The 12842-nt window shown below is 34.6% G+C and overlaps 1 protein-coding gene and 1 non-coding gene across 2 annotated transcripts in view; one reads left to right on the top strand and one right to left on the bottom strand.

Annotated features, from left to right (window-relative positions):
• STRN (striatin) overlaps positions 1 to 12842 on the bottom strand; it is a 102749-nt gene that overhangs the window by 37038 nt on the left and 52869 nt on the right. Inside the window, exons 4-7 of the mRNA XM_061155606.1 lie at positions 11426 to 11504; positions 7994 to 8161; positions 5833 to 5968; positions 1650 to 1785 (exon numbers count right to left, since the gene is read on the bottom strand). Coding sequence (XP_061011589.1) covers positions 1650 to 1785; positions 5833 to 5968; positions 7994 to 8161; positions 11426 to 11504 — 519 coding nt within the window. The remainder of the gene's footprint in view (positions 1 to 1649; positions 1786 to 5832; positions 5969 to 7993; positions 8162 to 11425; positions 11505 to 12842) is intronic.
• LOC133065662 (U6 spliceosomal RNA) lies at positions 9830 to 9936 on the top strand. Its single transcript, XR_009694933.1, has one exon. It is a non-coding gene; the product is annotated as a U6 spliceosomal RNA (small nuclear RNA).

The following is a 12842-nucleotide window of genomic DNA, read 5'->3' as shown; positions in this document are numbered from 1 at the left end:
TGAACTACACTTTCATTTGATCAGACCAAAAACCTCCCTTTTTTCCAAATCCCAGAACTATTTCAGGAAATATTGTTTCTCTACCTTTAAAACACATCTAGAATCTGACCACTCCTCAGCATATTCACTACTTCTCTGACCTCTGCTTCTTCCTAGAATTACAGCACATGTTTTCCCCTCTCCTCTTCAAGTCTACTGCCAACACTAATTGCCCTGGGTGGTCTAGTCTCAACACAGCAGCCAAAGTGATGCTTTCAAACAAAAGCTGGATGATGTCACCCTTCTGGCTCAACCGTCCCATGGTCTCCATCTCACCAGTGGTCTACACAGCTCCACTTGATTCGGTCACTTCCCACTACCTTTCCCTCGTTATCATTCTGCTCCAGCCACCCTAGTTTCCTTGAATTCCTCAAACATACCTGGATTACAGCTATCTTAGGGCATATGTTCTAGTTTTCTTCTTCTTGAACACTCTTCCCCTGGATACCATGTGGCTAACTCTCTCATCCATGCTGTCTCTCATTCAAATGTTACCCTCTCAATGCACCTTCCATGATCAATCTATATTATACTGTAACCTATCCACTCCACTCCACCCTGTCCCCAGCTCTCTCCATCTACTTACTCTGTTCTGCTTTTTCTATTTCCCATTGCATTTATCACATTCTGACTTACTGTATCATTTATCATGTTTATCCCTTACTGCCTACATCCTCTTAGTAGAATGTAGACCCACAGGGGTAGGGATCTTCATCTAGAAGACTTGGCACAAAGAAGGCATGTAATCAGTATTTGTTGAATGATTGAAATAAGCCAAAATGAACCAGAATAATCAGAAATCTATTTTAACAAGTTTCAGTCCACAGTTTAAAAAACAGATCACTCAGTCTCTGAACATAAAAACTCAACACTTTTATTCTACTATCAATAGTAGAAAGTCTACTTTTTTCAGAAAAATCTAACAATCAAAAATGTAGATTTTCATCAATTACATCTTAATAATAAATTAAACTAAGTTAGATTTTAGATCCTAGAATGCCTTCAGCTTTTTAAAGTAAAAATTTAGCTATGTCATACTCTTAACACCATACTGATAACAACAGTAACAGAAGATCATAGGAGAACTGTGACAAACCAGAAGATGCCAGAGATGAGATTTCTAAGTTCTTTACAAGGACTTCCCTGGCAGTCCAGTGTTAAGACTTTGTACTTCTACTGCAAGGAACACAGGTTTGATACCTGGTCAGGGAACTAAGATCCCACATGCCATGAGGCATGGCCAAAAAAAAACAAGAAAGAAAAGAAAAAATAATGAGATCTACTACTATGTTCTCATACTCAATTTCCACAAAATCTAGACTTGCAAGTTCTACTGTTGAGGCAGAAACATTCTATAAATTCAAATTATTTTCATACTATACCACTTATGTTAAAAAAAAATGAGGAAGGTAAACAGCTGCACAGCTTTCTTTAAACACGCAGACACACATCCTGGAAAAAAGGTCATGATGGTAAAACGTCCCCAGAATGTCCAACATTTTAATACTGTAAGAGACTTAAAGTGTGCTTCAAGATGCTGCATTCCTAGTAAAATATTAGTTTCGTTCATTTACATAACATCTCTGGTTGGATCCAGGATTCCTCCTTACCCCAGTCTGTCCCATCGCCTGCGCTTCTGGAGTCACTGTCTCCTTCTTCTGATGTAACCAAGAAGTCAAACTCCTTTAGAGCTTCTTTTGTATCCCGATCTTCACTGCTATCGGGCAATACTTTCTTCCTAACAATCTAATGATAAAAGCATGCTCAATTAAAATACTGGAATATATTATGGAATTAACTTAAACAAAGAAGACAATATCCCCTTATCCCTGAATGAGAAAACCCAATTATTATTTTCTTCAGAAAATAGATCTTTGTTGTGTCAAGTAACTGTGATACCTATCCAATTCAGTAGAAAAAACAGATATCATTTTAAGATTTTACATATTATTAAACATTTTAAAGCAGTAATTTAAACTTTGTTCAATGATGGCTTCTTTTAAATAAACAAAAGTAATCACATATTGAAAACATTGACATACAACACATGCATTTATATTACAGAGAGATGAAAAACGTCCCTGACATACTGTATTACGAGAACCACAATCAAATCTTACATTTCTGGGATGCAGTCTGTACAGTGTGCAGATATTCTAATCTAACCAAAGAAAGAAACACTCCATAAAACATTGCAAGAATTTTTCAGAATATAACCATGCTAAATTTTAAGTCTAGTACATCATTCTCTCATAAAACCTAAAATCACAAAAACCACAAACTCAGAAATGCATGCCACAATATTGAGAAGGTATTCCGTTGGAGGGAGTGGGGGAGGGAGAACTCTTCCCATTATTATTTCCACCATCCCAAGCTTTTATCAATTTCCTCTAATAACTGTCTACATATTCAACTTTTTCTTAAAATACAGATCTTTCAGAGATATACATAACTTAGATTTAATAACAAATCTAGCAAGGACCATTAGGTCTCATTTTTATATATTTAGAAATATCTCTGGAATCGTAAGGTGAAAAAGTTAATCATGAGAAAAGAGAAGGAGATAGAAAGGAGGAAAATTAACCAGACTGTAATGCAAAGAACAATCAAACTTCAATACAGGACAAAGAGCCAGAGAGGACAATGAACATATGTGTCTTTTCTAAGAAAATGCACTATTAATAGCCTGAACAAAACCATCAGCTACTAAGAGCTTTGTGCTTCTGTTATTTTATTTTCTTGAATCTATGTAACTCTTTTTAATTAAGGAAATAAAGTGATATTCAAAAAACCTGTTTGTTCTACTAAACATTTTAATAGGGTAATTTTCAGCCATTCTCTCTCTCTCTATAGCACTGCAGTGAATCTTCTAAGTCCTGCTCACACACTGCTACATAGAGTTAGATTTTGTAAGTCTTTTGGAATGGAGTTGTTACACTGCAGCTGTGAAAATTAATGCATCATAAAAATTAGCAAAACTAATACAAAACTATTACAAAGAATCCAATTATTTATTTAGAAATATTTTTCTAAAAGAAAACTAGAAGAATCTTTGGGTCCAACATTTAAACAGAATTAAATATGTTTACATTAGCTGTGCCTTCATGGCTTGGTCACAGAATTACCATGATCAGCACTAACTGGAAGTCAGGATATTTATGAAACTGATTATTTAAAAAGAAATCAGTTTACAGTTAGGAATTTCTATTAAAACCATACTTGACAGGAATAATAAACAGTTTATAGATTTTTTAATATTTAACTAACATAATGACTAACAACAAAACTTAAAGCATCATAGTTATTATTTAACCACTGAGCTACAAGTGCTTTGACAGAAAAATAATATCTCAGTGCAATCATCCCATAGAAATCACAACTCAGCCTAAATTTTCCAAATGTTAAAAAAAAAAATTTTTAAATGTTAGGACAGAGAAAAGTTATCATACAAGTTTCGGCATTTTATTTTACCACAGTCAGTTTAAACACATGTGATTACTACTTGTTTGAATAATAAAAAAAGGGAGTAACTTCTTCAATTTCAAATAACATCCATGGCAGGGCTGTATTAAAGCAAGCACAACACTACCAAATAGTGGCCCGGGGAAACATTAATCTGGAAATAGTAAGTTGAGAGTCTCTGATGGAAGCAGAGGACTTAAATAGAAAAGAGAAGTTACACTTAGAAAGAAAGCACTTTATAGTTAAACATATCATTTTCAAACGTAGTGTCTCATTTATTCCTCACAAAATTCTCTGGGGATAAGATGGGTACTTGTTATAAGCCCGATTTTATAAACTAAAAAACTAAGCCTGAAGGGTTAAAAAGCACTGATAATTAGTGACAGAACTGAGACTTTAGCCCCAGGCCTAGACTCTAGGTCCAGTCTGCTTTATTTATCCTTCCTTCCTTTCCTCCCTCCTCTTCTTAAATAAACGTGAAGGAGGAAATGTGAACACTCTCCTAAAAGCAAAGCATGCCCTCGTCTCTCACTTTAAATAAAGCAGAAGGAGGAGGAGGAAGAAGAAAGAGAAGGAGAAGAGGGAAAGAGAGAGAAGAGAGGAGAGAGGTTAAAAAGGGGGGGAGAGACTGACACGAAAACAGAAATATAGACCAATGGAAGAAGATAGAAAGCCCAGAAATAAACCCATGCACCTATGGGTACCTTATCTTTGACAAAGGAGGCAAGAATATACAATGGGGCAAAGACAGCCTCTTCAATAAATGGTGCTAGGAAAACTGGACGGTTACAAGTAAAAGAAATTAGAACACTCCTAACACTATACACAAAGATAGACTCAAAATGGATTAAAGACCTAGATGTAAGACCAGAAACTATAAAACTCTTAGAGGAAAACATAGGCAGAACACTCAATGACATAAATCAAAGCAAGATCCTTGTATGACCCACCTCCTAGAGTAACAGAAATAAAAACAAAAGTAAACAAGTAGGACCTGATTAAACTTAAAAGCTTTTGCACAGCAAAGGAAGCTATAAGCAAGGTGAAAAGACAACCCTCAGAATGGAAGAAAATAATAGCAAATGAAACAACTGACAAAGGATTAATTTCCAAAATATTCAGGCAGCTCATACAACTCAATATCAGAAAAACAAACAACCCAATCAAAAAGTGGGAAAAAGACCTAAACAGACATTTCTCCAAAGACATACAGATGGCTAACAAACACATGAAAAGATGCTCAACATCACTCATTATTAGAGAAATGCAAATCAAAACTACAATGAGATATCACCTCACACTGGTCATAATGGCCATCATCAAAAAGTCTACAAACAATAAATGCTAGATTGGGTATGGAGAAAAGGGAACACTCTTGCACTGTTGGTGGGAATGTAAATTGATACAGCCACTATGGAAGACAGTGTGGAGATTCCTTAAAAAACTAGGAATAAAACCACCATATGACCCAGCAATCCCACACCTAGGCATCTTCCCGAGGAAACCAAAATTGAAAGAGACACAAGTATCCCATAGCTCACTGCAGCACTACTACAATAGCTAGGACGTGGGAGCAACCGAGATGTCCATCAGCAGGGGCCGGGGTGGGGAGGGCGACGGGAGGGAGGCTCACAAGGGAGGGGGACATGTGCACCTACGGCTGATCCATGCTGAGGTCTGACAGAAAACAGCAAAGTTCTGTAAAGCGATTATCCTTCAAAAAAAATAAATAAATTTTTTAAAAAGGGGGGAGGAGAGAGGTTAAAAAGAAGGGGCAAAATAAAGAAGGGAAGAGAAGGGAGAAGCAACAATCTAGATGTACATCTCATTCCACGACTCTACCAGGGGAAAATCGATCAACTTACAAAAATCAGAACAAAACCACAGAAGAACCCTAAACATGTTTGGAGAAATCTTAATGGGAAAGTTCTGAAAATGTGGAGTCCTTGCCTACCAAAAGCAACCCTGAGATGACAAACAAAAACCGCACCGTTTAGAGCTGATGCCAGTCACCATCAGGCACCATAATGGGCTGTCAGTTCTATTGTCTTATAGCACCAAGAACAATGCATTGTTATAACACACATTTACCATACTCACTAACCCTATAAAAATGTTGAAATCTTTAATGAATTAACAAAAAGCTAAAGAATGAGGGCCTTGAGGAGAAAACTGCTATACTAAAAATATTCTTGAAGTCAAAACAAAAACTTTCAGATGAAATTTCCCCAAATTTATGGAAAAATAAAAGTTAAGGGTTTAAGTTGAAGGATATGGATTTTTAATGTGTAATAGCCCCAAAAATATTTATATCTGAGTTGTTCAACTCACCGTTGAAGTATCAATGATGCTTTTCTCTCTTCCATCAATGTCATCATCTTCATCTTCATCACTGAAATCTGCAGCTGCACTTTCAAGGAATTTAAAATTATCCAGCACGGAGGCAGAATCTGTTAACTCAGATTTTCTGGTTTAAAACATACACATTTTGCTCAGTTAATTTTTTAAACTCAGCGTAAGAATTAATCCATGATATACTGCACTGACTTCTGTTTATATTGAATTATAAGCCTCCCCCCCCCCCCAAATCACACTAGGATCTGCACTGATTCTTATCTATTACATTTCCACGGATTTTAACTGGAAAAGCAATACAGGAAGAAACTGATTACTCTTTTAAAAAAGTACTTTTCAATCGTAACTACTACTTAGATTAATGGCAATTTAATACAAAGAACTCTTCCTTCTGATTTAGTATTATTTTGATTATTAAGCCAAACAATGCATTTCTTTTTGAAATATTTTTATTATCTCTGCCTCTGTTTTTCTCTATCCTTTTTTCTTTCTTCAACTCTTCCTCTTCCATAACTAAGAAAATAACTAGCAAATAGAGAATTTTCTCTGATGCAATCTCGTATTTCTAAACAGCTAAAGAGTTGAAAAAAGCAAATGTGTATATGAAGCTTACTAAAAACAGTATTTTAGTTAAACTAATATACTACTACAAAATGATCCTACTGATGAATAAATCCTTAATCTGGAAATGATTAACTTTTCAAATATGTGAGATTTTAATTTAGCTCTCTCTAAAGAAATTCATCAATTTCCTAACGACCAGAATAGAATCACTGCTCTCCAGTTCATTAGGAAATGTTTTAGATAACAAGACATTTTCCTGAAAAGCGTTTAGCCGTAACTATGAACAAAATTCTCAAAACAGATAAATCTTAAATTTCAAATCTGCTGGGAGCTATGTTTTTGTTCTTTTCTAACCTACTCTCCATCCTTACAGAAGAAAGATTCAGGATAATAACTTTATTAGTTTCAAAAGATAGGTCAAGGCCAAAACATAAGACTAGAGTGGCCTTTCTTAAGCATCTTTATAATAATTTAAACTAATTCATTAGGTGAAATATAATCAGGATTAATGCCCACACTGTCTATGTCTACACAGAGAAACAATCTACATCTTACATTTATGAAAATAAGTTATGTAATCTTAACTATTAATGAGCACATTTAAGAATGCTCCAATGACATTTGTTTACAAGACATGTGTTTAAACTTTTACCTAAACCCCATAATTTTAGTTTATGTCCCAAATAACAGAAACTATGTTCTTACTAGAAAATGTACAGAGCTCAACTAAAACCATTCTTCCAGCCTAAACATGAGTTAAAGTAACATCATATTTAAATTTCAAAGAATCTTTGACTTTTTATAATTTAAGAATTATGCCAATTTTTTTTTCAATAAAGAAGAATCTCCTTATTAAACTCTTCACACTTTCATTTAAAGGAGAATTCAATATAACTGTATGGTATATGGGCTTCCCTGATGGCTCAGACAATAAATAATCTGCTTGCAATGCAGAAGACCTGGGTTTAATCCCTGGGTTGAGAAGATCCTGATCCAAAAAGCAAAATGAAATGTTTCTGCTACTGAATTTTTCACTTATTATATCAACTAGAAAAAAAAAAAAATATATATATATATACACATACACATATATACTTGAAATAGATATTTTTCAAAATGAAGAGGAGTTATAGCATTACTAGATAAATGAAAATGGCTAAGAAAAGGTTTACATCAAAAGAATTAAGTATTTATATGATTTCTGGGTCACCAAGAATGAAATTTCATTCTTACAGACTTGAAATGAATTTCCAAATAAGATCTTTTATGAAGTTATAATAGTAAGAGGTGACTGAGCTTCAATGAATTAAAATTTATATTAAATCCATAAATTTCAAGCAAATAAAAATACCTTAAATAAAAATATTCTTAAAATAGTCATAAATGATAACTCTAATCCCTGTGTATATCTTCTATCAAATAAAATTTTAAACTTTTTATTAGACTTTATCATTAAATTACTTCTGTAGCAGTACCTGGAAGTGCAAGTATCCACACATGTGTCACCCATAAGCCAAAAATATTAATAAGAACTAAAACTACAGCCAAGCCACTTTCCAGATAAAATACTTACCCAATCATTGCTGTCTCTTTAACTTCAGCTTCTGTGCCATTTATAACTGAGTCCTGATTTTTGTCATCTTCCCTGTCAGTGACATCACTTGAAATGCCCAACAAAGCTCGCACTCGTTTGGATTTCACATCTAAAATAGTATCTGTGTAACCCACCTCCTGTAGATACCTGCGTGTGAAGAGGATCTTTACAATTCAGACATATTGGAATCAGTACTCTACTACTGGATATCTAAATAAAAACATTTCTTTAAACTCACTGTCTGCACAAGACTGGATAGCACAGTACTATGCTAGTAAGACTCACTAATAAATAATCTTCCAGCTGCAGATGGAGCTGTCTCCTGCAGTACCAGCCTCTATGGTCACTGAGAAAAACCAGAGAACTATACAATACACCATTCATTTATAGTAAGAAGAAGCTATTCCTTAATGTATCTAATAGCACACTCTTTCTTCTAGGCAGGGCTGGAGTAAGCTCACTCTCAGATGCTACTAAATTACTATTTTATAATAGTAATGAGAATAACCAGTAGTCTTTTTACACTTTTGATGTTACAGTATCACTGGACCAACTGAGATCTATAGAGAATGTTTCTAGCATATATAGCTTCCTGCATGACATACAAAACCGCGGGATATTCCAAACAAGTCACTTCTACAGAAGGGAAGCTCTTATCCCGAGACAACTCTGCAATAAAAATAAACCACAGTTCAACTGTAGGATGTGGGATGAGTGGGTGAACAGGGGTGTGTGTGCTGCAGACAGGAGAAGCACAGAAAAGAAAGAATAGGTTTTGTATGGAGAGTTAAACATGGGTTCAAAGCCCATTTCTTCCACTTTTTTCCTGTGTAGCATTAATTCTTCTGAACTTTAGCTTTCTTTCTCTTAAAGAAACATATCTAGTGTAGTGCCTGGCATACAAAAGGTGCTCAGTATCTATTAACAACAAAAGATGACCAAAAACAACCAAAAGTGGTAGTGGTAGGAACATGAAAAAGGCAAATGTTAATAATAAAGTCATTAATAAATGTAACAGACAATATCAGACATTAAATTATATGTAAGTATCAAGTCTATGAAATGAAAGATAAAACAAAGATCAAAAAGATAAGCAGTCTAAGATCAGTTTGAGATCTGGTATTAAGAGTTATTATTGCCCAAAGAGATATCTCACAAAAAGACATGTGACCAAACATGTCCAGTATCTATAGAAAGGTTTTAATTAAAATTACAATCAGTTGATTCTTACAAATACAAAAGAATTATGTTTTCTATTTTTAACAAGTAATATTTGATACATAACTCACTTTAGGAACAAAATCACATTACAAATACCGTTTCAAAAACTGCTCATTCCATAAATAAACTGGCTTTACTAAATAGCTACTTCCTCATTCATTAATATTTAGGTTGGTGCAAAAGTAATCGCGGTTTTGCATTGTTGAACTTTGCCATTTGATACTGGAATACAGTCTTAAATAAATGTGGCTATGTTATACATTGTTTTAATGTGCATTTCTCACTTTATGTTTTTTTGCTTTAATGACTTAGTACTTGCTGCTTATTTTATATGTATTTTAGACTATGGAAATGATGTTAGACAAAAAGCAAATTCAAGCAATTTTTTTAAGTTCAAAATGGGTTGTAAAGCAGCACAGATAACTCACAACCTCAACAATGCATTTGGCCCAGCAAACTGCTAACAAATGTACAGTGCAATGGTGGTTCAAGAAGTTGTGCAAAGGAGAGGAGATGATGGAGATGAGGAGCATAGTGGCCGGCCATCAGAAGTTAACAACAACCAACTGAGAGCAACCATCAAAGCTGATCCTCGTGCTGGCCTTGGCAGCACATATACTAAAATTGGAATGATACAGAGAAGATTAGCATGGCCCCTGCGCAAGGATGACACACAAATTGGTGAAGCGTTTCATATTTAAAAAAAACAAAAAAAAGCTGATCCTCTTACAACTACAGGAGAAGTTGCCAAAGAACTCAACATTGACCATTCTATGGTCATTTGGCATTTGAAGCAAATTGGAAAGGTGAAAAAGCTTGATAAATGGGTGCCTCAGAACAGAAAAAGAAAAAAACTGTCATTTTGAAGTGTCGTCATCTCTTATTCTATGAAACAACAACAAACCATTGCTTGATCGGATTGTGATGTGTGATGAAAAGTGGATTTTACAGGACAACTGGCCATATTCATCTGACCTCTCGCCAACCAACTACCACTTCTTCAAGCAACTCAGCAACTTTTTGCAGGGGAAATGCTTCCTCAACCAGCAGGAGACAGAAAATGCTTTCCAAGAGTTCATCAAATCTTGAGGCATGGATTTTAATGCTACAGGAATAAATGATCTTATTTTTCATTGGTAAAAATGTGTTAATTTTAATGGTTCCTATTTTTATTAATAAAGATATGTTTGAGTCTAGTTATAATGATTTAAAATTCATGATCTAAGACCACAATTAGGTCTGCATGAAGCTAATAAAATGTCACCTCTGAGAGGCAGGTGAGTCTTTTAAAAATACTTCCTGGATTGCTATCATAACCACTTGTCATTAAAAAAAAAAACAACAACAACAAAATCAGGACTTTAAGAACACTTACTTATTTATAAAAGGAAAAACGCATAAACCACTTTTAAGACTACAGTGAAAGCCCACGTATTAAATACTAATGAAGTCTCATTTTCTTCTAACTTTGAGGAGATAAAAAAATAGATGTAAGGAGAAACTTTAACATCCTCTCCCCATTATCAAAAGAAATGACTGGCATGCAATCCACTTTGGAAACAACAGGTTTAGATTATTCACAAGCCCAAAAGAATAAATCAGGTAGCAAATCTCATTTTATTGACATACAAATCTACCAATTTCAAATGTAACATGCAAGGGTTAGGCATTGAGTTGATGAGCGGGTCTAGCCCCTCTGCTTGACACCTGAATCTCAACCCAGCTTTGGTCCCTCTTTATACTCTCAAATTCAACATTTTATAGGAGAGACTATATGTTAGTATAATATATACAAATTTGGGAAATCCAATAAGTTCTCCTATCTATTTAAAATAGTTTAAAAACATAACAAAGATATCATGAATAGACTAATATTAAAGCATATGTATATTCATGTATAAAAAGTGGAAAGAAAAAAGTAACTTTAAGGGTACAGAATTCTTCAGACCATACATTTAAACATATAATAAATTAGAAGCTCTAAACTGTACTTTTTGATAAAGCTAATCTATGGATAGATAAAGCTAATCTATGGATTATTTGCTATGGAAAGCAGATCTATTCTTGATAATCCTAGTTAATAGTTATTGAAAAATAAATTCCTCCATAGGGGAAAACGTGTTTAATATGAAAAAGGAATAGTAATTCAATGAAGTTTTTTCATAGCAGATACTTTCACGAGATACTTACTGTCTGAGTAGTTGCCGACCTTGCTTCCACATTAACTGGCTGTTTTGTTGTGGCTGCACCTCCGTTTCATTACCTTCATCTGGAAAACATTAAAACATAAAAAAAACTGATGTAATATACATTAGAAGACATCTCAATTCATTAGAAATATCCAATAAAAATTTATAAGACTAAGAACACTGCACTGTAAAGTATGTTTTGCGTGCACGCTGTGCTGTCATTCCAACTCTTTCCAATCCCATGAACTGTAGCCTGCCAGACCCCTCTGTCCATGCAATTTTCCAGGTCCGTTTCAGGACAATTTAAGTTTTAAGTTTAATTTCCATGTGCATGTATGCTAAGCTGCTTCAGTCATGTCTGACTCTCTGCGACCCTATGAACCGCAGACTGCCAGGCTCCTCTGTCCATGAGATTCTCCAGGCAAGAATACTAGAGTGAATTGCCATGCCCTCCTCCAGGGATCTTCCCAACCCAGGGATCGAACCTGTGTCTCTTATGTCTACTGCACTGGTAGGTGGGTTTTTTGGGGGTTTTTCTGTTTGTTTGTTTTTTTAACCACTGGTGCTACCTGGGAAACCCCTTAATTTCTTACGGAAACTCTAAAATAAATTCATTATTGCTACTAGATTTCCCTGAGAGTTTCAGAACTAAAAATAAAGGCCTTTTCCCCAATTTTCAGGTAACCTGAGAATTTTCCTCTAGGACAAATGAAGAATTAAATAAAAGTATTATGAAGCACCACATCAGAATGAGAACTAAATGCCCAGGAATGACTGTTTAGAAGGAAGGGGGGAAAAAAAGCTTGTCTGGTAAAGGATAGATAGATAAAAAATAATCCCAAACCAAACCTATTTCCTTCACTAGTTATTAAATGAAAACCTCAAAAAATGAAAATGTCTTAAGACATTCTTTAGATGGAAACTTCCAGGTCCCATAGAGCTTAAAATTCATCATATGGTAGAAGCCAAATCTTTCAAGAAGATGATAAAATAAAAAGAGCCTTCTCCTTGATGAGTCTGGACTAAAGAATTTCCAAACTACAGGATAGCTCAACTTTAAAAACATAAAAAAAGTTCACACCCTCCATTAGCCCTTGATCAAACTATAAGAAACTGTGGTCTTCATAGGATTTTTATTCAAGTGGAGCTATAAGACAGATCGGGAAATTTTCTTTTATGATATTTGATATAAAACATTTAATGTGTTCCAGATGCTGTGCTAAAAACATATACACTATTCTTTTAATCTTTACAACCTCCAAAGACAGGTATTATTACTATCCCCATTTTAAAGATGAGAGAGATGTTTTGCAGATTAATTCTAAGGTTTCTAAGTTAGAAATACAGCTGCGAGTACTGAAATCATGACTGCGTGACTCCAGAGCTCACATGTTTTTCTCTACATCCTATCATTACAA

The sequence above is a fragment of the Dama dama genome, chromosome 11, assembly GCF_033118175.1.
Source record: "Dama dama isolate Ldn47 chromosome 11, ASM3311817v1, whole genome shotgun sequence".
Taxonomy (NCBI): domain Eukaryota; kingdom Metazoa; phylum Chordata; class Mammalia; order Artiodactyla; family Cervidae; genus Dama; species Dama dama.
This window is presented reverse-complemented; position numbering and strand designations above follow the sequence as displayed.